The sequence below is a fragment of the Uncinocarpus reesii genome, genomic scaffold (genome assembly GCF_000003515.1).
Source record: "Uncinocarpus reesii 1704 scaffold_1 genomic scaffold, whole genome shotgun sequence".
NCBI classification, from domain to species: Eukaryota; Fungi; Ascomycota; class Eurotiomycetes; order Onygenales; family Onygenaceae; genus Uncinocarpus; species Uncinocarpus reesii.
In genome coordinates this window covers 7,837,460-7,855,961 of record NW_003052500.1, presented here as the reverse complement: position 1 = coordinate 7,855,961, position 18,502 = coordinate 7,837,460, and the positions used below count along the sequence as shown (strand labels likewise).

General features: G+C 53.3%; 8 protein-coding genes across 8 annotated transcripts; 6 read left to right on the top strand and 2 right to left on the bottom strand.

The window, feature by feature from the left end:
* Positions 1–446: 446 nt before the first annotated feature.
* UREG_02946 (uncharacterized protein) lies at positions 447–1,977 on the top strand (the record flags this gene model as incomplete). The annotated part of the gene is made up of 2 exons (XM_002543384.1): positions 447–1,149; positions 1,208–1,977. 2 exons carry the CDS (start codon positions 447–449, stop codon positions 1,975–1,977), a joined length of 1,473 nt encoding a protein of 490 aa, XP_002543430.1.
* An 815-nt stretch (positions 1,978–2,792) lies between these two features.
* Positions 2,793–4,088, top strand: UREG_02945 (uncharacterized protein; the record flags this gene model as incomplete). The annotated part of the gene is made up of 1 exon (XM_002543383.1): positions 2,793–4,088. The coding sequence occupies one exon, from the start codon at positions 2,793–2,795 to the stop codon at positions 4,086–4,088; it is 1,296 nt and encodes a 431-aa protein (XP_002543429.1).
* Positions 4,089–4,681: 593 nt separating this feature from the next.
* On the bottom strand, positions 4,682–5,963 carry UREG_02944 (uncharacterized protein; the record flags this gene model as incomplete). The annotated part of the gene is made up of 2 exons (XM_002543382.1): positions 4,682–5,223; positions 5,282–5,963. The coding sequence occupies 2 exons, from the start codon at positions 5,961–5,963 to the stop codon at positions 4,682–4,684; spliced, it is 1,224 nt and encodes a 407-aa protein (XP_002543428.1).
* A 993-nt stretch (positions 5,964–6,956) lies between these two features.
* UREG_02943 (uncharacterized protein) lies at positions 6,957–7,641 on the top strand (the record flags this gene model as incomplete). The annotated part of the gene is made up of 4 exons (XM_002543381.1): positions 6,957–7,047; positions 7,117–7,290; positions 7,350–7,509; positions 7,557–7,641. 4 exons carry the CDS (start codon positions 6,957–6,959, stop codon positions 7,639–7,641), a joined length of 510 nt encoding a protein of 169 aa, XP_002543427.1.
* Positions 7,642–8,070: 429 nt separating this feature from the next.
* Positions 8,071–8,490, top strand: UREG_02942 (uncharacterized protein; the record flags this gene model as incomplete). The annotated part of the gene is made up of 1 exon (XM_002543380.1): positions 8,071–8,490. The coding sequence occupies one exon, from the start codon at positions 8,071–8,073 to the stop codon at positions 8,488–8,490; it is 420 nt and encodes a 139-aa protein (XP_002543426.1).
* Positions 8,491–9,280: 790 nt separating this feature from the next.
* UREG_02941 (uncharacterized protein) lies at positions 9,281–13,109 on the top strand (the record flags this gene model as incomplete). Its single annotated transcript, XM_002543379.1, has 8 exons — positions 9,281–9,538; positions 9,600–10,159; positions 10,220–10,259; positions 10,312–11,317; positions 11,370–11,640; positions 11,857–11,946; positions 11,997–12,023; positions 12,074–13,109. 8 exons carry the CDS (start codon positions 9,281–9,283, stop codon positions 13,107–13,109), a joined length of 3,288 nt encoding a protein of 1,095 aa, XP_002543425.1.
* An 866-nt stretch (positions 13,110–13,975) lies between these two features.
* On the top strand, positions 13,976–15,586 carry UREG_02940 (uncharacterized protein; the record flags this gene model as incomplete). The annotated part of the gene is made up of 4 exons (XM_002543378.1): positions 13,976–14,300; positions 14,411–14,757; positions 14,811–15,263; positions 15,332–15,586. The coding sequence occupies 4 exons, from the start codon at positions 13,976–13,978 to the stop codon at positions 15,584–15,586; spliced, it is 1,380 nt and encodes a 459-aa protein (XP_002543424.1).
* A 238-nt stretch (positions 15,587–15,824) lies between these two features.
* Positions 15,825–17,742, bottom strand: UREG_02939 (uncharacterized protein; the record flags this gene model as incomplete). The annotated part of the gene is given in 7 exon segments (XM_002543377.1): positions 15,825–15,941; positions 16,009–16,025; positions 16,203–16,577; positions 16,676–16,713; positions 16,732–17,064; positions 17,117–17,646; positions 17,710–17,742. The coding sequence occupies 7 exon segments, from the start codon at positions 17,740–17,742 to the stop codon at positions 15,825–15,827; spliced, it is 1,443 nt and encodes a 480-aa protein (XP_002543423.1).
* Positions 17,743–18,502: the final 760 nt, after the last annotated feature.

Sequence of the window (18,502 nt, the reverse complement as noted above, 5' to 3'; positions counted from 1 at the left end):
GTGACGGCCTGCTGAGACTGCTTACCTTGCTCAACCCATCGCACTTTTCGCTGCTCTGACTGGCTCCATCACCCCTTTCCGGCCTGCAGCCGGTTTCCGTCCGCGAATCCATTCTACGTGGCTGGGAAACATCCTATCTACCCGCCTTGCGACGTGCCCACCGCTCGCTCGTCGGCCTTTGCCACAAGTCCTGGGCGGCTGCGAGCCCGACCCTGCCCAAAATCCTGGGACTGCCGCGCATCCCCGTGCACGGCAAAACCGGCAAGGGTTATCCCTACAGCTTCCTTCAATTTCCCTCGGGAGACGATCCAGAAGTCATCGACGCCGATGTCGTGATCGTCGGCAGCGGATGCGGTGCTGGCGTCGCCGCAAAAAACCTCGCCGAGGCCGGATATCGTGTGATTGTCGTCGAGAAATCCTATCATTTCTCCGAAGATCACTTCCCCATGACCCCCGCAGAGGGCACCGTTCACATGTTTGCTAATGGCGGTGCCGAGATCTCTGATGACGGCTCGATTTCTGTTCTCTCTGGTTCAACTTGGGGCGGCGGCGGGACCGTCAACTGGTCTGCCTCTCTGCAGACCCAATCCTTTGTTCGCCAGGAGTGGGCAAAGTCCGGCTTGGACCTCTTCACCTCGATGGCCTTTCAACAGTCTCTAGATCGCGTCTGTGACTATATGGGCGTTTCCACCGATATCGAGCATAACTTCTCCAACAACGTTCTCCTCGAAGGCGCCCGTAAACTTGGCTACACAGCCAAGACAGTGCCCCAGAACACCGGCAACCAGGAGCACTACTGTGGGTACTGCACCCTAGGATGTGCTTCTGCCGTCAAGCAAGGTCCCGCTGTTTCCTTCCTTGCCGACGCCGCCCGGGCTGGTGCCACGTTTATTGAAGGATACGAGGTCGACAAAGTCTTGTTCGACCCCCGTGCTCCCGGGAAGAATAAAGTTGCTATCGGAGTTCGAGGCACTTGGAGGTCTAGAGACGCCAACTCCATGACACATGGAGAGCCGCTCATCAAGAAAAAGCTGGTCGTCAAGGCAACCAAGGTAATTGTCTCCTGTGGCGCCCTCCAATCTCCGCTTCTACTCCTCCGCAGCGGCATCAAAAATTCAAACATTGGACGAAACCTACATCTTCACCCAGGTATGTCCAAAATCCAAATTTTTTTACTACAAGGTATAGTTGCTAATCTCCTTTAAAGTCCTTATTGTCGGCGCTGTGTTCAACAAGGAAACGCGCCCGTGGGAAGGCGGAATCTTGACCTCACTTGTCAGTGACTTTGAAAACACCGATGGCACTGGGCATGGCACCAAAATTGAGGCTCTAACAATGCTGCCTTCAATCTTTCTTCCCTCATTTACCTGGAAAGACGGGCTTGATTTCAAGCTCTTTGCTGCTAACCTTCGGAGCATGAGTGGCTTCATCAGTCTCACACGAGACCGAGATTCAGGCATGGTTTATCCCGACCCCGTTGATGGGAGGTGCCGGATAAAGTACACCCCTTCCTCGTACGATCGCAAGAACATGCTCGAGGGAGTCATAGCCAGTGCCAAAATAGCTTACGTCTCTGGCGCTAAAGAAATACGCACAACCTGCCATTCCATCCCGCCTTTTGTGCGCCCAAAAGACCCCGCCGGCTCAGTTGAGGAGGGCATCAATAACGCCGCCTTCAAGGCCTGGATCCAGCAATTCCAGCAGGGAGACCCCCTCCCCACCTGGGCTTGTTCGTTTGCTAGTGCACATCAGATGGGCACTTGTCGCATGGGCACATCGTCTTGGAAGAGCGTTGTCAACCCTCTTGGTCAGGTTTGGGGAACTGAAGGTCTGTATGTTATGGATGCCTCGGTGTTCCCGAGCGCAAGCGGTGTCAACCCCATGGTGACCAACATGGCAATCAGCGACTGGACAAGTCGCCGCCTAGCCGAGTTGATGAAGAAGGAGGCCTCCTCGATTGGATCGCCGCGACTTTAGGACTTTATAGCTTCTACCCTCTCGTTGTCGTTTCTATTGTCAGCAACCTCCAAGCCCATCCTTAAGTATTTGTATTACGAGTCTCTGCGGAGCCAGAAGTAGTGAGAGTTGGCGTGGTTATCATGCCCAACCGTATGTCTTAGCAATCCAAATGTAAAACTATGCTACTTTTTTCTTCCCCTCAATACAAGGAGATGACAGTATTGCTTTTCTTGGGAGGTCAAAAGGAAGATACCCCTGAATTGCTTTAATTAGGAACCAAATTCCAGACAAAGAAACACGGAATCAGGCAGTTATCAGCTTCAATATACAATCATCCAATCCACAAAGCGCAAAGCTGTGTCAAACAGTCAGGCAAAATGGATTATACCAGCAAACCTGAGCCAAAATAGTGACTACAAATTAGCTTTCAACACAGAGCTATTGTGCAATGAATTCATATTCCTGTCAAGTGAATGGAGATTTCTTCACATTAGACTTGATATTTTGCACAGTGCAACCAAAAGGTGAACATTTTCCCTTCTATAGATGGATGTAGTGAAGCAATTCGCAATCTACCGCAGCCAAGTTGATATGCTGGGGTTTGCTTCCCATGTCCTAAATTTGCTCAAATGATTGCTTGGTCGAAGGATGTCATGGCGACAATGTTGAGGTAAAGGGGTACAACAATGATACAGAGATATTTTGCAAGAGGGCAAATACATCGGGGCTACCATTCCTAGGTGTGTATTCGCAGACTGACTAGGGAGCATCTTTGCGAGAAAGCACGTTAAAGAAGCAGGCGCAGAAAGACAGACACCATCAGATATAGCACAATGAAGTTCAAAAAGTTTCAAAATAGGCACGCGGCCTCCATCACCCGCCTTTCTCGAAACGACCTGACGATCCTGAGCAGCGTGCTTTACCTGCCTTTGCAAGCCTCGAGCCTGGAAGAAGCACGCCTCTACATCTCGCTCATGAGCGCCACGCTGCCACGGTATCTTTGGCGCTCAAAATTCTGCAGCTTCCTGTGTAAACCGCTACGCCTCCTCCCAACCCCGGGCAAATCATGTCGGTTGCACAGACGGCTGAACCACCACCTCATCGGCTCCATTCTGCACCTGGTCCAGGTCGAGGTTGGCCCACGGCTAGACCGACTGTCCATGCACCGCGCACATTTGACGGTGAAGCAAAGGGTGATGCTCGATTCTCTCCGCGAGATCAACGGCATGTGGATGAGGCCGGCGCAGTTTGAAAAGTCGTTTGGCCTTCCACGAAGCACGGCCTGGAGTTTCCAGGGAGATGGGTGTGAGGCGTGCATGCTCGCCCGGATCCTGCAGAATGCGACGTCGATCATGAACTTGCGCACGGTATTGTTGAGCCGGACACGAACTAGGGGACGCCCAGGGACGCCACCACAATTGATACAATGGGTGGATGTCGGCATGGATTGCCATCCGGAAAAGCGACTGGATATCTTCGTTGAAAGTGCTGATTCTGCCGCAAAGTTGAAGGAGGTGAGGAAGGAGATCAACAAAGGTCGGCGGAGCAGACCACGTTTCATCGTCGACATAGGACCGAAGACACAGATTCCAACAGAGCACAGAGTCAGAGTTGAAACAGAGACAAAGGCAAAGCAGGACGGTTCCCCCAAACTGCTTCCCCCCCGGCCGCCATCAAGCGTATACAGCGACCCGCCTCTTGCCGAGACCGATAGCACTGGCCTGGGAATCGAGATCATCCGTTTGTATCGAAGCGACTCCCAAATCGATAACATGTTGTCTCGAGGTGAGCGCGAGCCGTTACAGCCAGTCTGCCGGTTGGAAACGGAAAGGCTCGAGCAGGAGGGCTCCCCCTCGGCCATTGAAAGCGGCACGTCCGGGGAAGCAGGGCCAAACGATCCCTACTTGAATCGAACTCTTCCGATCGACGTTTTCGCGTCATCGTCGAATAACATGACACGCTCCGATACACCGAAGACCAGTACCGACTGGGCCGATGAATATCAATTGATCCTTAACTCCGACCCGCGAGTTGACATCGCCTCCCAGGGATCGTGGGAAGATGTTCCTGTCGGTGAGCGAGAACAAGGAGTTGAGAAAATGGAATATGGTGCTCCCAATTTCCTATAGCCGTTGATACAAGTTAGAAGCATGGAACATGAACACGGTGCAAGGAAAGTCACAAGACAAAGACCAAAATGTGTAGCATTATTTTTGAAGCCCGATCTTTATGTAGCGTTCAACGCCGAGGTGTAAAAATACAGGGAGAGGGAGCTTAAGAGCGAAGACAAGGGGAAAATATACAAATTAATAATGTAAGGTCTGGCCAAGAAGGGGAGACGATATGCTGTAAGCAAACGGGATATTAAAATGTTTAAAGTGCAAGGAAGAGTCCAGCCAGTACTAGGGGAGGGTGGTAGAAGAGACCACTCGGTTGAAAATGGATGGGAGGAGAACAAGTGAGAATAGGGGTAACTAGAAGCATCAAAGCGTGGATCGAGTTGAGAGAACACCGTCAAGTAGCCCGGATAGAAAGAGTCGCTATGAATTAAAAAGGTGACCAACACAGCGTCAAGAGAAAGGGACAGTAATCGGCTGCGAGAAAACATCAAGTTCATTAAAACTGGAATTCACGACTCGACGCAAAGGAAACCAAAGCTATCTGGTGAAGTTGCGTGGGTCACTTCTGTCGTATGCTACCGTTGAGCCGATGTGACGCCCCTTTAGCGTTTCCGCCGCGACGAAAATGGAGCCGTCTTTTTGCATACACTTTTGGCAAGGATACTGCGTGAGGTAGCCTCGTCCTCGTCCCTTGCCGCTGCTTTGGGCTCGGCCATCACGGGTTCCTCCTTGACTTTGTCCGCATCGACTAGTCGCTGGGCGGCTACACGGGATCGTTCGTAGCGGAGGGTGACATCCCCGCCGGTCCATTTTGTGTTCAGCAGCCGATCCCAGAAAGTGAAGAACGGCTGAGAAAAGTTGGTCTTGATGCCCCAACTTTGATGGTGGATGTCATGGTATGCGGCGTTGTTGGAGGTGATGTGCTGCAGAGGATCGAACGGAAAGGCGTAGCCACAATGGTCGTCAATGGTTTTGATGGTTGAGCAGGTAAAGAACCACATCCCTTGGCGCGAGTTCATTCTGGAGATTAGAAACGCAAGGCCGGTGCCTGCGGTATCTAGCAAGAAGCCCTCAACGGGATGATTGTACAGGGCACCAAAGGCATAAGGGACATAAAGACGGTGGTGCCGGGAATGGAATGTCGCTATTGAGTCCAGTTAGGCGGGGCACGAGTACTTTTTTCAACGGCACGGCTGACTTACTGTAAAGCCACTTGTTCATGTGCATCGCACGATGCAAGAAGTACTGCCAAGTATCCACAAAGAACACGCCAAAAAGGAACTGGCCGGCTGGGACGAGATACCAATATATCGCGCCGGCCACGACGAGCTCCCACCTGGCAAATGCCGGTGCCACGACGACGCTCCCCGTGTCGGACACGATCTTCTGCGTAAGAAAGGAGTATTGGCCGCCGGAGATGGCAGCTGCCAGGGCAGGATAGGCGGACAGCTTGCCAGCTAGACCAGCCGGATTCACGCCGAGGAGCACCAGGAGCCGTGGCAGGGCCCTCTGTGCCAGTCTCACGCGGCGTGCCCAGACAGCCACCTCGTAGTCCTCCTTGCCCGTGTACTCGGTCCCGTCAATGTACGCCATGGCCAAGCCGACGGCGGTCTGGATGATCTGCTGCACGATAACATCTCGGACGACCTCCCAGCGGGTGACGTGGTTGCGCTTGAGGAGCTCTTCGGGGGTGTGGAGGCGGTACTGGGCAAAGTAGTCGTTGACATCGATCCAGTGGAAGAGCATGGAGACCACCCAGTAGGCGATGACGGGCAGAATGAGCACGGCGATGTTGTCGGGGATGGGAGGGACCAGCGGCGCACGGGGGGTCAGGGTGTACGGCGGAAGGGGCGGAAGGCCATCCGCCGCCGTCAGGTTCGCCATTTTCGCCGACAGAGGCCAGCCGTGGGTTGCGAGGGGGTCAGAGGGCCGCGGAATGGGCGAGCGGCGCGGGCGGGATTCGATGAGCGTTCACGGGTAGGATCGCGCACCCATGCAGGCCACGAAGCAGGGAGTAGACGGCGTGAAGCGGGTGGCGACTGAACGAGCAGGCGAGGAGCGATGTACGACGGGCACTGACCGGGAAGCAACGCTGCATCCAGGATGACGGTCTGGACAAAATCACCAACGCATTGCATTCATCCAGAGATCATAAGCAATATAAATCAGTTGATAGCCGTTTTGGGGACGAGGAAAACTGATGGCTGACTAATTGTGGCTGACTAATGGTAGTTCGCTGACAAAGCGAGGAAACAAGCTAGTGCGCTAGCCTCTTTGGACTTAGTGCGTCACGTGTCAACTATAGCGGTCCGATGTAGTTCCAGGCTTGGCAGTCTCAATGGTACGGAAATGGATCCTCACTTTCCTTGGATCATCAATTAAGATCTGTAGAGAAGTGACCTGGAGTAGAGTGATAGCTATCATAATTGAGCCGTGGCTCGTCTGCCTGCTGCCCAAGATACGGTTCTCCCGTTAGTTAGTCATCCATGGTGCAGAGTGCAGCCTGAACCACTCCCTCAGCCACCCACCTCACTAAGTCCGCCCAGATCCCCCGTTAGCGGCGCAACCCAGGCCCCCCCACCAAAAATTCAAAACTCCCGCCTCGAATTCGAATATTTATTCGTCCTCCTCGACCTCGCTGCCCGCCCCTTCACTCCTCCCTCCACCCACACCTTGGTGCCTTTCTCTCCCGCTTGCTCCCCTCTGTCTGCTTCCATAGTGACAACCCTCAATCGTCGTTGAACGCACGTTTCTCACGCCGTCACCATGATCATTTACAAGGTATCTACCCCGCCTCTGACCGCCCTCCGCCCTCTCAGGAGCATCCCCATGGGCTGATCGCGTACATCGCAGGATATCTTCACCGGGGACGAGATCATGTCCGACACCTACAAGCTCATCGACGTTCCCGGTGGCGTGCTCTGGGAGGTCAACTGCAAGAAGTACCCCAAGAGGAACGAGAACTTCGGTGCGTGTGCCCACAGACTTTTGCCCTCCCCCCCCCGAACGCAACACTGACCGCGTGGTGGAATCACAGAGCTCGCTGGCGCCAACCCCTCTGCAGAGGAAGGTGAGGACCAGGGCGGCGATGACGGCCCCACCGTCATGGTCCACGACATCGAAGAGGCCTTCCAGCTTCAGTGGTTAAATGTCGACGAAAGCGGCAACGAGACGAAGCCCTCCAAGGACAACTTCAAATCCCACCTCAAGAGTATGCGGGCCCCGGTGTTGTTCCCCCCCTACGGTGGCTGCTCACTAATTCGCGACCAGGCTATGTCCGACGGGTCAACGAAAAACTGAAGGAGAAGGGCGCCAGCGCCGAGGAGATCAAAGAGTTCCAGACTGGTGCCGCTGCTGCCGTCAAGAAGATCTTGGGCAACTACGACAATTATGATGTCCTCATGGGCGCTTCGATGGACCCCAACGGAATGTGAGTTGTCCCCAATCGCCCAGCCCGACCTCGCTGACACCGGCCAGGCACGTGCTCATTGACTTCCGTGACGATGGCATCACCCCCTATGCCACCATCTGGAAACACGGTCTGGAGGAGATGAAGGTGTAAAGCGCGACGAGTGGAATATGAATGCCTGCTAGCGGACAGTCCTGGACTATATTTGCAATGCCAATACGTCGTGCTTTTCTGTTTCTCCTCCTGTACTGACCAGTGCTACGTATGCCCCCGCCGTGGGGATGAAATCTGCGTTCTGTCCCCGAGAATAATCTACAAGGACTAGGACTGAACAATGTAATGCCCCCTAATCTTCCTGCTCGACAGTCTTGAGTAGGTCTTCCACAGTGAGCCGTGATTGGCCACAGTCGTCTTAGTCATGTCTACGGAAATATAATCCTCCGGATGGCCGTTCCGGCCAATCAGATCCCCCGTATCAACTTGTTGTCTTCTCCGGCTCTCCGTCGCTCTGGTCGATACAGATATCATCGTGTGCTCCAGTCTTAGCGAAAGCAAGCTCGTAGACACTCCCAACCAGCCGCCATGTCCCACGCTCGGGTCGAAGATGCGTCAGACTCTGACCCCGAAGAGATGGACCCCGCCGAGTTCGATCCCCGGTCCATCATCTCCCCGGCCGACATCCCCATGTCTTCCGCCAGCGCCCCGCGACCGTCTCCGCCACTGCCACAGCCCCAGAGGGAAATTCCCCGCCATTTCCAGTGCATCTACCCGATTTACTTCGACGCGACCAGGTCGCGCGCGGAGGGCAGAAAGGTCACCAAGAAGCTCGCCGTCAGGAACCCGCTCGCCAAGGATATCCTCGATGCCGTCCAGCTGCTGGGACTGAACGCCGGGTTTGAACCCGAGAAATTGCATCCAAAGGATTGGGCAAATCCCGGCCGGATACGCGTGCTGTTAAAACACGAGGATGGACGGTTGATCAATGACGGGAGTCAAAAATAGTAACTATATCCCCGGCGGCTTAGGTGGCTGCGAAAGGCCTCCGCGCTGACTCCTCGTGCCCTAGAACATCATCTTTATATTCACATCGCAAACTACCTCCAAGCCCATCCCACAACCGAACAGTCTCCATATCGACTGCGCATCCGAGGCGTTCCCGCCCCCGAGACGCCGCTGCCCCCTCTGCCCGTTCCCAGGGGCTGGGAAAATGGGGAACCATCCTGCCATTCCACTCCCCGGCCTACAGCGGCGGCGGCGTGAGCGACAACCCTTTCAAAGAGGCCATGATGGAGATGCAGGCGCAGCAGGGCATCGCACCCAATGCGGTTGAGCCCAAGAGAAAGAAAGAGAAAAAGAAGGCAAAGGCGTGAGATGGTGCAATGAAGTATTCCTGTAGACATTAGCATTCGCCTGGCGTTTAGAAAAAGGCGTTCCTCTGTTTCAGTGTAGGCATGATACCGCGGAATAAACAATTACTGCTCCCTGTTTGTTCAGACCTAGTGATCCCGCCTGGTTGATTCTCCGTCCAGGGGGGGCAAACCTGAGCAGCGCGCCAAGCATCCATCAAACCGCACGGACAGCGTCAACGAGGCGAACAAGCAAACGAACCCCTCCGTTTCCATCTGCATCCCCATCTCCCGACCCGACCACGATGGCGAGGGCCTTTTGCATGCAGGTCCATTCGTCTCTTGATGCGACCCCGTCTCCCTCAACAACCATCCTTCGTGCCGGCGTTCTCGGCGCTTGAACAACCAACTCCCGAACCGACCTCCTCCCCCAGCATAAATTCGCGATGAGCTACCCCGATGGTTCCCCTCCCCATGCTGCGGAGGGCCTGCTGCTAGGCGGGACGACGGCCAATTCCGTGTCTGGAATACCCACAGAAATCGATGCTTCCCCTCCACATTCAGCCCCGTCGTCGAACCTCTCCGTCGCCAAACCACCCCCCCGCCGGAAACACTACACCATCGGTGGCGGCAAGCAGATCACACGGACCCGCGTCAGCTACTCGTGTCATACCTGCCGCAGGCGTAAGGTCAAGTGCGACAAGGTACGTGGACCGCGCGCCCAGTTCGAAGACACCAGCGACTCTAACCTTGGACACGCAATAGACACATCCCGTCTGCGGAAACTGTCTGAAAAATGGTTCAGAGTGCATTTACGATTCGAGATCGTTATTGCATCAGAACCGCCCGTCTCACGAGCCCCAGAATCGAGTGAAACGTCGCCGAGAAGCGCCCACATCCAGCGAGGCATCCCTGGCAGACATCCTCTCCCCATACACCGGACTTCAGGGCTCCCATGGCAAGGGAGACCAGAAATCGGGATCCGAAGAGATTGCAGTGCGACTTGATCGACTGACGTGCATGATTGAACGGCTGAGTCGGACCAATGGTTCCCTTACCCCGCAGGAAAGTGAGCCTCTATTTCAGGGCGTGCGATCACTGTATGAAGCGTCAGAGCAGGCATCGCCCGAGGTTCGCCAATTTCAAAGGATACCATCGAGCACATCGTCTCGGTCACTATCACGGCAGTCCAGTCCCAGGCGGCCCGCAGAAAATGGCAGCAATGAGGATTTCCCTATTCCTGCCGGCTTGTCGACTGACCTAGTGGATCCCGTCGGTGCATTGAACTTGGGCCACTTAAGTTTAGAGGATGGAGGCAAATCTCGGTATACTATCGTCACCCCAACGCGAAGAATGATGTACGGCTAACATGCTTGGATATACAGTTATGTTGGCACTACGTACTGGGCGTACATATCCGACGAGGTACTTTCCCCGGCCCCTTAACTTCCGCATCCGCATTGGCTAATGTTCGCAGATAAACGAACTGAATCAATTACTACGTGATCAAAGTAGAACGCAGCAGCAACCGTTGGCATCCCCCGAGTCACTTCACGACATAGGAAGCGATCATACCCCGCCATTATCTGCACACTATGATGCTGAGAGTGGCCACAGAAGGATGCGCTCCAAGGACGAGCCCCGAGAATTATTCTCAAGAGATGATTCACCTCTCTCCTCCGACCGACCTATCGAAACTGATATGCTGGAGCATGTGCCAACTAGGTGGCAAAGCAACATTCTGTACAAGGGATTCATGTCCGGCATCCATGCCATCAGCCCGGTTGTCCACCCTCCAACTGTTTTGGCTCTATACCAAGCTTTCTGGGAATGGTACGGAAACCGCGGTCTGACCAGAAATTCATTCCCTGACCCTTCCTTTATCCCACTTCTGTATGCAATTTGGTACGGCGGTTCAGTGACCATTTCTCTCCGGACAATACACTCCGAGTTTGACGTCGAAAACCGTGCGGACTTGTCGGAACGCTTCCATGATGAAGTTACCCGATGGTTAAAGAAAGTTTCCTTTCCCAGAAGCTCGACCCTTCATGGATTGGCAGCATTCTTGCTTGTCCAGACTATCCTCTCCAAGGAAGAGGAGCCTCTAACGAGTAGTTTGTTCATAAGCTTAGCTCTACGCGTCGCCCAGACCATGGGTCTTCACCGGGATCCGGCCCAATTTGGCATTCCGCCCTGTGAAGCAGAAAACCGACGGAGGTTATGGTGGCACATTGTCCATATGGATGGCGTTGTTGCTATGTCCAGTGGATTGCCGCCTTTGGTCAGCGATGAGAATTATTGGGATGTACGCATCACCAGCGACGTCAAGGATACTTTGCTCGGCACCCCGGAAGCAGTCGAGTACGAGCGCGCGGTCAATGAGAGTCGCAGAAAGCCCGATCGGCCAAACAATCCCGATATATGCGGAAACTCACTTGTGAATGTCTACTACATCTGTGCGAAAGGGAAGTACGTCATGGCACGTAAGTTTGGCTCCCTCTCACGCACGTCTTAACCCTTCTGATCGATGTGAAGGTGCTATTCGTAAGGTCCTTAGAATCCAACTTGGCACGAAGCCTGTCACTCGCCAGGACATGGAGGATTTACGATCCATCCTGATGGACCTTCAAGCAAAGCTTCATGCCCTTGTCGACAGAATACCTATTCCGAAAACCGATGCTAGCAGGACAAGTTTGGCATATTCAACGTCGCCAATTGGCTCCACGTCCATCAAACCGGATTTGCCCAACGGCGGGCCTGGGTGCCATGAACAATACCATACTTCAGTCTTGGCCGCTTTTCATAAGTGGGCGAGAATTCTTTTGTCATTATTTGTAGACAAGGTATTTATGTCCGTCGACACTATAGAGTACCTAGCCTTGAAACTAATTGCACAAAGGCGTTTTGTGTCGCATACCAACCCTTCTTGAAAAATGCAAAAAGCAAAATATGGCCCGCTGCTCGTCAGTGGTGAGTCAATCGTTATTCTTGCCATTATAAAGATTGCAACTAAGAATCTCAGTGCTCTTCGCCACTGCCACGGGTTTATGGAGAAATTCATATCGCTTGCCACTGATCCTGACTTTCAACCGTTCCAATGGAGCTGGCCCGGGTGAGTAATCTTTACAGACGTACAGCCTACAAAATCTAATACTTGAATAGAAATCATCAGCCTATGCATGCAACGATGTATGTTGGTACATCCCTGGGTATTTCCGGCTTTAACTAACGCGTTGTAGGATAATGCTTATCGACCTTTATGAGCGCCCAAATACCCCAGAGGCACCAATTTCGCGCGCGTTCATTGATAAAATATTCTCTCTATCCGGGCCCGACGGTGGTGTTGTTGGAGGCGAAGATGGAATCTCCACCGCAAGACCACTAAAAGATGGCGGCCGTGAAGCGTGGGATATGATGCGTCGACTTCGTGAAAAGGCCTGGCAAAAGGCAGGCCTCAATCCCAAAGTATTCTGGACCGAGCAAGCTCAAGTTCAGGCTGGTGTTTCACGGGATTTCACCGCAACGACCTTTTCAACACAGCCGCGGCCTGTTTCATCTGGCACCAAAGAACAGACCTCATCGCCTACCAACTTCGCTGATAGTTACTACGCAATGATCAATCACTCGTACGAAAATCATCAACCCTTACAGAGGCTATCCATGGAAAGGGATAGGCCAAGGGAGTCGTTAAATATTGGAACCTCTCGAGGTGACAATGCCCCGCAACAAGTACCTGCTCTTTGGCCGACAACTGGACCCGGACCGAATGCGACTCCCCAACTATCCGCGGATGCACCCTTGTGGCCTTCAGCGCAACCACTATCTGAGCCAACTGCTTTCAACCCGGGGTACGGCGAGCTCCAAGCTGGTGGATCTGGTGAGAAGGTCGGATTTTCTGACTCTCCAAATGATCACAGCCACCACCATCACAGCACCCACCAGGTCCAAAAGCTGTCTTCTGCTGATAGTCAAAATGCCCATCGTCCTCGCCCCAATCAGGCCATGGGACCACTTTTCGCACCGGGCGTTGCCGGACAAATAGGAAATCAACCCTTCGATCCGAACGTCAATTTTGACTGGGACCAATGGGATGCAGTCTTTGGACAGTATCTACCCGTGGTAGATGGTTTCATGGACCTTGATGTTGAGGACAATAGGGCCCAGAGGCATGGCGAAGTGCCGTTGAGTCGTTTACCCGTGATGAGCGGGGAGCCAGGCCTGGAAGGCTGCACTCAATCTGGAGGAGATATGAGAAACTGGGCAGATTTCGGATGAAAAGCGGAAAAGGGTTGCCAAGGCACAACTGAGTAAGGAGTGATTTTGAAGAACGGCACTCGGTTCGGGGAAGCTCTTGCGAGAGTCAAGGGCCCCGAGAGCTGGATTGGCGGAATAGGGCTACTCAATACCCTAACCGCCCTCCATCGTTGCATATGGCGAGCAAAATAGTTGCCCTCGCCGTCTTCAATCTGGAGGGCACCAAGGCACGGCCGGACGCCTCTCTCTTGGGTAGTGCGAAGTGTTCAACAAGGGCCCAGTGCCTGTTTATACAAATGTACAGTACATACTTTCATGCCTACTATATCCCTCCAGCCGAACATAGAGGTATAGATTCCATAGATGATCCCCGCCTGGATATTAACTTGATTCGCAAAGTCAAACACGGAATTGTAAAAGGCTCAAAGCACCACGCTGTAGAGGTGTCAACAGGGAGGAAACGGTTTTTGGCAGAGCTCCAGCGTTACAGCATCCACGCATGAATAGTTGACTACTCCGTAGTTACCTTAGAGCTTCTTGCGCACATATCGTTGCTAGCCAACAGCACGTCAAAGGATATATAGCTTTGTCTCGACTTCAAGCATCCAATAACAGTTCGTAGCTTCAAGAGTCGACCGCTTGAGTTATGTAAACCGCCATTGACAGGGCCTCCGGCCTCGTATTCTCTCAATTGTGGCCGAATAATCCAGAGTTCACACCAAACATGACGACAAGCGCACGGCGAGACGCGCCTATGGGGGCCAACCTCGGTTCGACAAACGGTGCCTTTTCCCATCGTTCAGTGTCGCCAAAGTCTTCCAGCTTCGACTCACTGTCTATACTGATCTTGCACCCCCCGTTGGCCTGTGATCAAACAAACAGAGACGATGAGCTCCACGACCACGCATTCTGAGCCGAGCAGCTCGGTGCTGCACCGCGATCTCCACACGGTGCCGAAACGAGCTGTGGGAGGAGAGGGAAACTATGTCATTCTCGACGACGGGCAGAGGCTCTTGGACTCTACCGGAGGTGCTGCCGTGAGCTGTCTCGGCCACGGCAACGAGCAGGTGAAGCAGGCTGTTAAGCGGCAAATCGACCAGCTGTCCTACTGTCACAGTCTATTCTTCGCAACAGATGTCTTTGAAGAGCTGGCGGCATTCCTGACGGATTCGACAGGCGGCAAGATGCCCAAGGTGTTTATCGTCAGCTCCGGTAACTACTGAATATCATGCCAGTTGTTTCTCTGTTCGAGGCAGACGGACGAGCCTCACCGCAGTAACTGGTTAACTACAGATCGCTAAGTGCTATGCAAATCACTACAGGCTCCGAAGCCATGGAAGCTGCCATGAAACTGGCACGTCAATACTTCCTCGAGCTTCACGCTCCCCAACCGCAGCGAACCAGATTCATTGCCCGTCAGAACTCTTTCCATGGAGTCACGCTAGGCTCGTTGTCCATGGGAGGCCATGTTTTCCGTCGAGAGTTGTTCGAGCCACTTCTCCTCCAAAACGTCTCTCACGTCTCGCCCTGTAATGCTTACAGGGGGAAGAAGGAGAACGAGTCGGACGAAGATTACGTCGCAAGACTTGCAGCTGAATTAGATGCCGAGTTTCAGAGAGTCGGCCCAGAAACCGTGTGTGCCTTTGTTGCGGAGCCCGTTGTTGGTGCGGTGAGTAGCACCCCTTGACACCCGTCTCAGCCAGATCTAATTCTAGTTTCTAGGCCCTGGGCTGTGTCCCTTCTGTCCCGGGTTATTTCCCTGCCATGAAGGCGGTATGTGACAAATATGGTGCGCTTCTCATCATGGATGAGGTGATGTCGGGAATGGGCCGGTCAGGCACTCTTCACGCCTGGGAACAGGAAGGCGTTGTGCCTGACATCCAAACCGTGGGCAAAGGGCTTGGTGGCGGCTACGCTCCCGTCTCTGGCGTGCTGATTGGAAACAGGGTTGTTGATGTCTTGGATAAAGGGACTGGAGCATTCCGGCACGGTCAGACATATCAGGGCCATCCACTCGGTTGCGCAGCCGCGCTGGCGGTGCAGAAGGTTATCAAAGAGCAGAATCTACTTCAAAATGTGAGAACGATGGGTGCATTACTCGAGTCAAAATTGAAAGAATATATTGGTGACCATCCCAACGTGGGCAATATCAGAGGCAAAGGCTTGTTTTGGGGGGTATGTTTTTATAACTCTAGGCAATGCTTATGATCGATAACTATCCATACTGACAGCCACGTTTCTAGATTGAATTCGTCAAGGACAAAGCCACAAAAGAACCTTTCGATCCTCAGCTTGCTGTTGGTGTTCGGGTTCAGAACACCGCCCTAACACCCAAATACAGCTTCTCCATCTACGCCGGTGGTGGCACCATGGACGGAAAACGGGGCGATCATGTTCTTCTCGCTCCAGCCTATAATGTCACGGAAAACGATATTGAAACAATATCACGGTTGACAGCCGCAGTCATCCAAGACGTGTTCCAAGATATTAATGCCTGAATTTTCATGTTTATTAAAGATCCATTGATATCCAAAATCCTTCCTACCCGCCTCCAGGAAGATTCTCTTGGTCACAACGTCTGTAATTAGTAGTAAGAATGCGCTCATTAATTCTTGGAATATCAGCTTTCGGTCGCCAAATCTATATCCCAACACCACTGGTAATCAAGCCATCTCAGGGAAGCCCAAATCTTCCAGCCAACTCCTAGGTACTCCCGGACCCATTTGTCGTAGAAAGCTATCCTTCGAATTCGACTTTTACAACATTGCCACAACCATCTAAATCAAGCTGCTTTTTTCTCGTAGAATATTTCACTGGGTTGGGCGAGTTGAACATTACGTCAAGTTCTTCGAGCTGTGAAATCAGGGTGATTAGAATTGTTTCCGGCTGAAGCAGAAAAACGTGCGGAACTAGAACTTACAGTGGAATTCTTCGTCTCTGGGATAAAAAAATAGATGACAACGGCTTGGACTGCGCACCAGACGCAGAAGATAATGTATGTATACCACCCAATGTGCTCTAGAGACACGGGCCAGGCAAACTGGTTAAGGAGCATGGCTTCAACGACCGTGGATTAGCGTCGAGGCCAGGAAGAATAGGGATACGGGCACATACCAGCATTAAGAGCCAAGTTTTGAAAAGCCATTCCTTTGGCACGCATCTCGAATGAAAGCACTTCAACGGGATATAATCCCTGCAGCGGCGTGAAGCCAATAGAGAACACCGCACCGAAAATAAAGATAAACGCCAACGTCGCCGTTCCAGCAGCAGGAGAAGTTCCGGGGGAGTCCTTTGTGCCGCCATGTCTTGCAAATTCGGAGCTCGTAATGCAAATACAAAGCCAGACCACGCAACAGCCAATGTTGGCGAACAGTAAGAGGGGGCGACGGCCAACACGGTCAACAAGACTAGCACCGACGAGGGCCCAGATGAATTGTTGGCAAGAGTTGATAAGGATGATGTTGAGTTGGGGAACGGTGCCCGAGATGCCTGCAGATTCAAGTACAGCGGACATAAAGTATGAAAGCACGGCTGGTAGAATTATTCTTGTTAGCAGGATATGGTAGACACAGGCGGTGAGGATATACCGTTGCCAGCCCATTGACCGAATATGACGACACAGCAGCTGCAGAAGATACGGTACCTTGCAACAGCGGTTTTAAACAATGCCGTATAATCCCACCAGCATTTATCTGTGCCGCTCATATTGAGATATTCATCATACTCAGCAAGCTGGAGCTCAACCCATGCGCTCTCTGAATTCCCCTGGCCATGGTATTTGACAAGCATGGCTTTGGCTTTATCCTTCTTGTCGCGGACATAGAGCCATCTCGGAGATTCAGGTATGGCGAAAGAGCAAATAGCAATAATGCCGGAGAAGAGCAATTGGAGCCAGAGAGGTATCCTCCAAGCAGCATGGCCACCGATATCGCTAGCACCACGGGCTACACCACTGGCAAGGATGGAGCCCGTAAACCTAGATTGCAGATTCAACAATGGGCTTTTCTACTATTAAACGCAGAACGTACCAGAATGTGTTCAGGAAGGCAGTCGTTATGCCGCGATATGCTGGATGGGAAACTTCGGTGACATACATTGGGCCAGCCGTCGAGGTGATCGCGACGCCAAATCCCAGGATAAACCGACCGCCCATGAACTGGCCAACATTGCCTCCAGTAACGGTGGAAGAGACGACGGTCCCGAGAATAACGATAGCGGCACCAGTAAACATACCCGCTCGACGCCCCCAGGAATCATTGACGGGCCCGACGAACGGCAGCGCTGCGATACCTCCAATCTGATACATGGACGAAACAATGCCAGCCCAGATGCCCTTGTTTGAACCCTTGAAGTATTCCAAGAATAACTCGTTTGCGGCAATCGAGTTGTATAGAGAGCCGTCATAGCCGTTCATGGTCGAGCACAGGAAGCCCACCAGAGATGCGGCAAAGAGGGCCAGGCTGTTCCACGACCGAGGATTAGGCGGCTCCTTCAGCATCGCCTGGGTGTAAGCGGTGTTCCCTGCGACGTGCACCCGAGTCTGGACGGTGATGGCATGCTAGAGCCGGTCAGCAATGATGCAAGCGATATCTGAGCAGCGGGCAAAACCAACGTCACCAACCACGTCCTTCACGCTGCCCTGGGATTCCGCCATGCTAGAGGGGGACTTGGAGCAAAGGCTGCTGCTTGTGATGCTGCTGGGCTAAAGCGTTGCAGAGGTCGATCCTGCTCCCGGCTTGACGAGGCCTTGAGCGAGGCCGACGGGTTCCTCATCGCCGTATTTAATATAACACAGGCCGTGGAGAGAGACGCTTCTCGCCAAAGTGCCAGGGCAGTCGCATGCATTGCCGCCGCCCAGTGGCTCTTGCGGTCCTGGCTGGCGGCCGTGGCAAGCTCAGCCAAGTGGTGAAGTTAAGAGCAACTAGACTTTGGGCTTGCTTTGCAGCCGAGCGAGAGTCTGAGTCTGCGCTTGATTCCTCATCCAAAGAGTGCCAGCGCCGCGCAGAAGGCCCCTTCATCTCGCGTGTCCAGCACTGGGCCCAGCAGTTCCAACTTCCTGGTCGGCCGCTTGACATCTCTTCTCCACGAGGCTGTCCGGCATGAAACGAAAAAGCAACGGGGACGGGAAAACGGCCCACATGGTCGTGAAATGACAGCAAAGCCGAGCCCAGAGTTCTCCCAGAGGCCCGGGCTGCTGGAGTGTTCGCGCGCATGGCGCTCCTGATGCTGATGCTGGCTGGGATGCGCTAGAATGATCAATGGAAGCGAGATGAGCATGCAGGAAAGGGAATCTGCATTCCCGCATGCTAGATCCGTCCGTTCCTGCACGCCGTCCGTCTATCCGAACGGCTGCCTTTTGGACCTCGCCGCTTGGGAACCGGCTCTGGGCCTGTCCGGTGCGTCCTGCTGAGAAT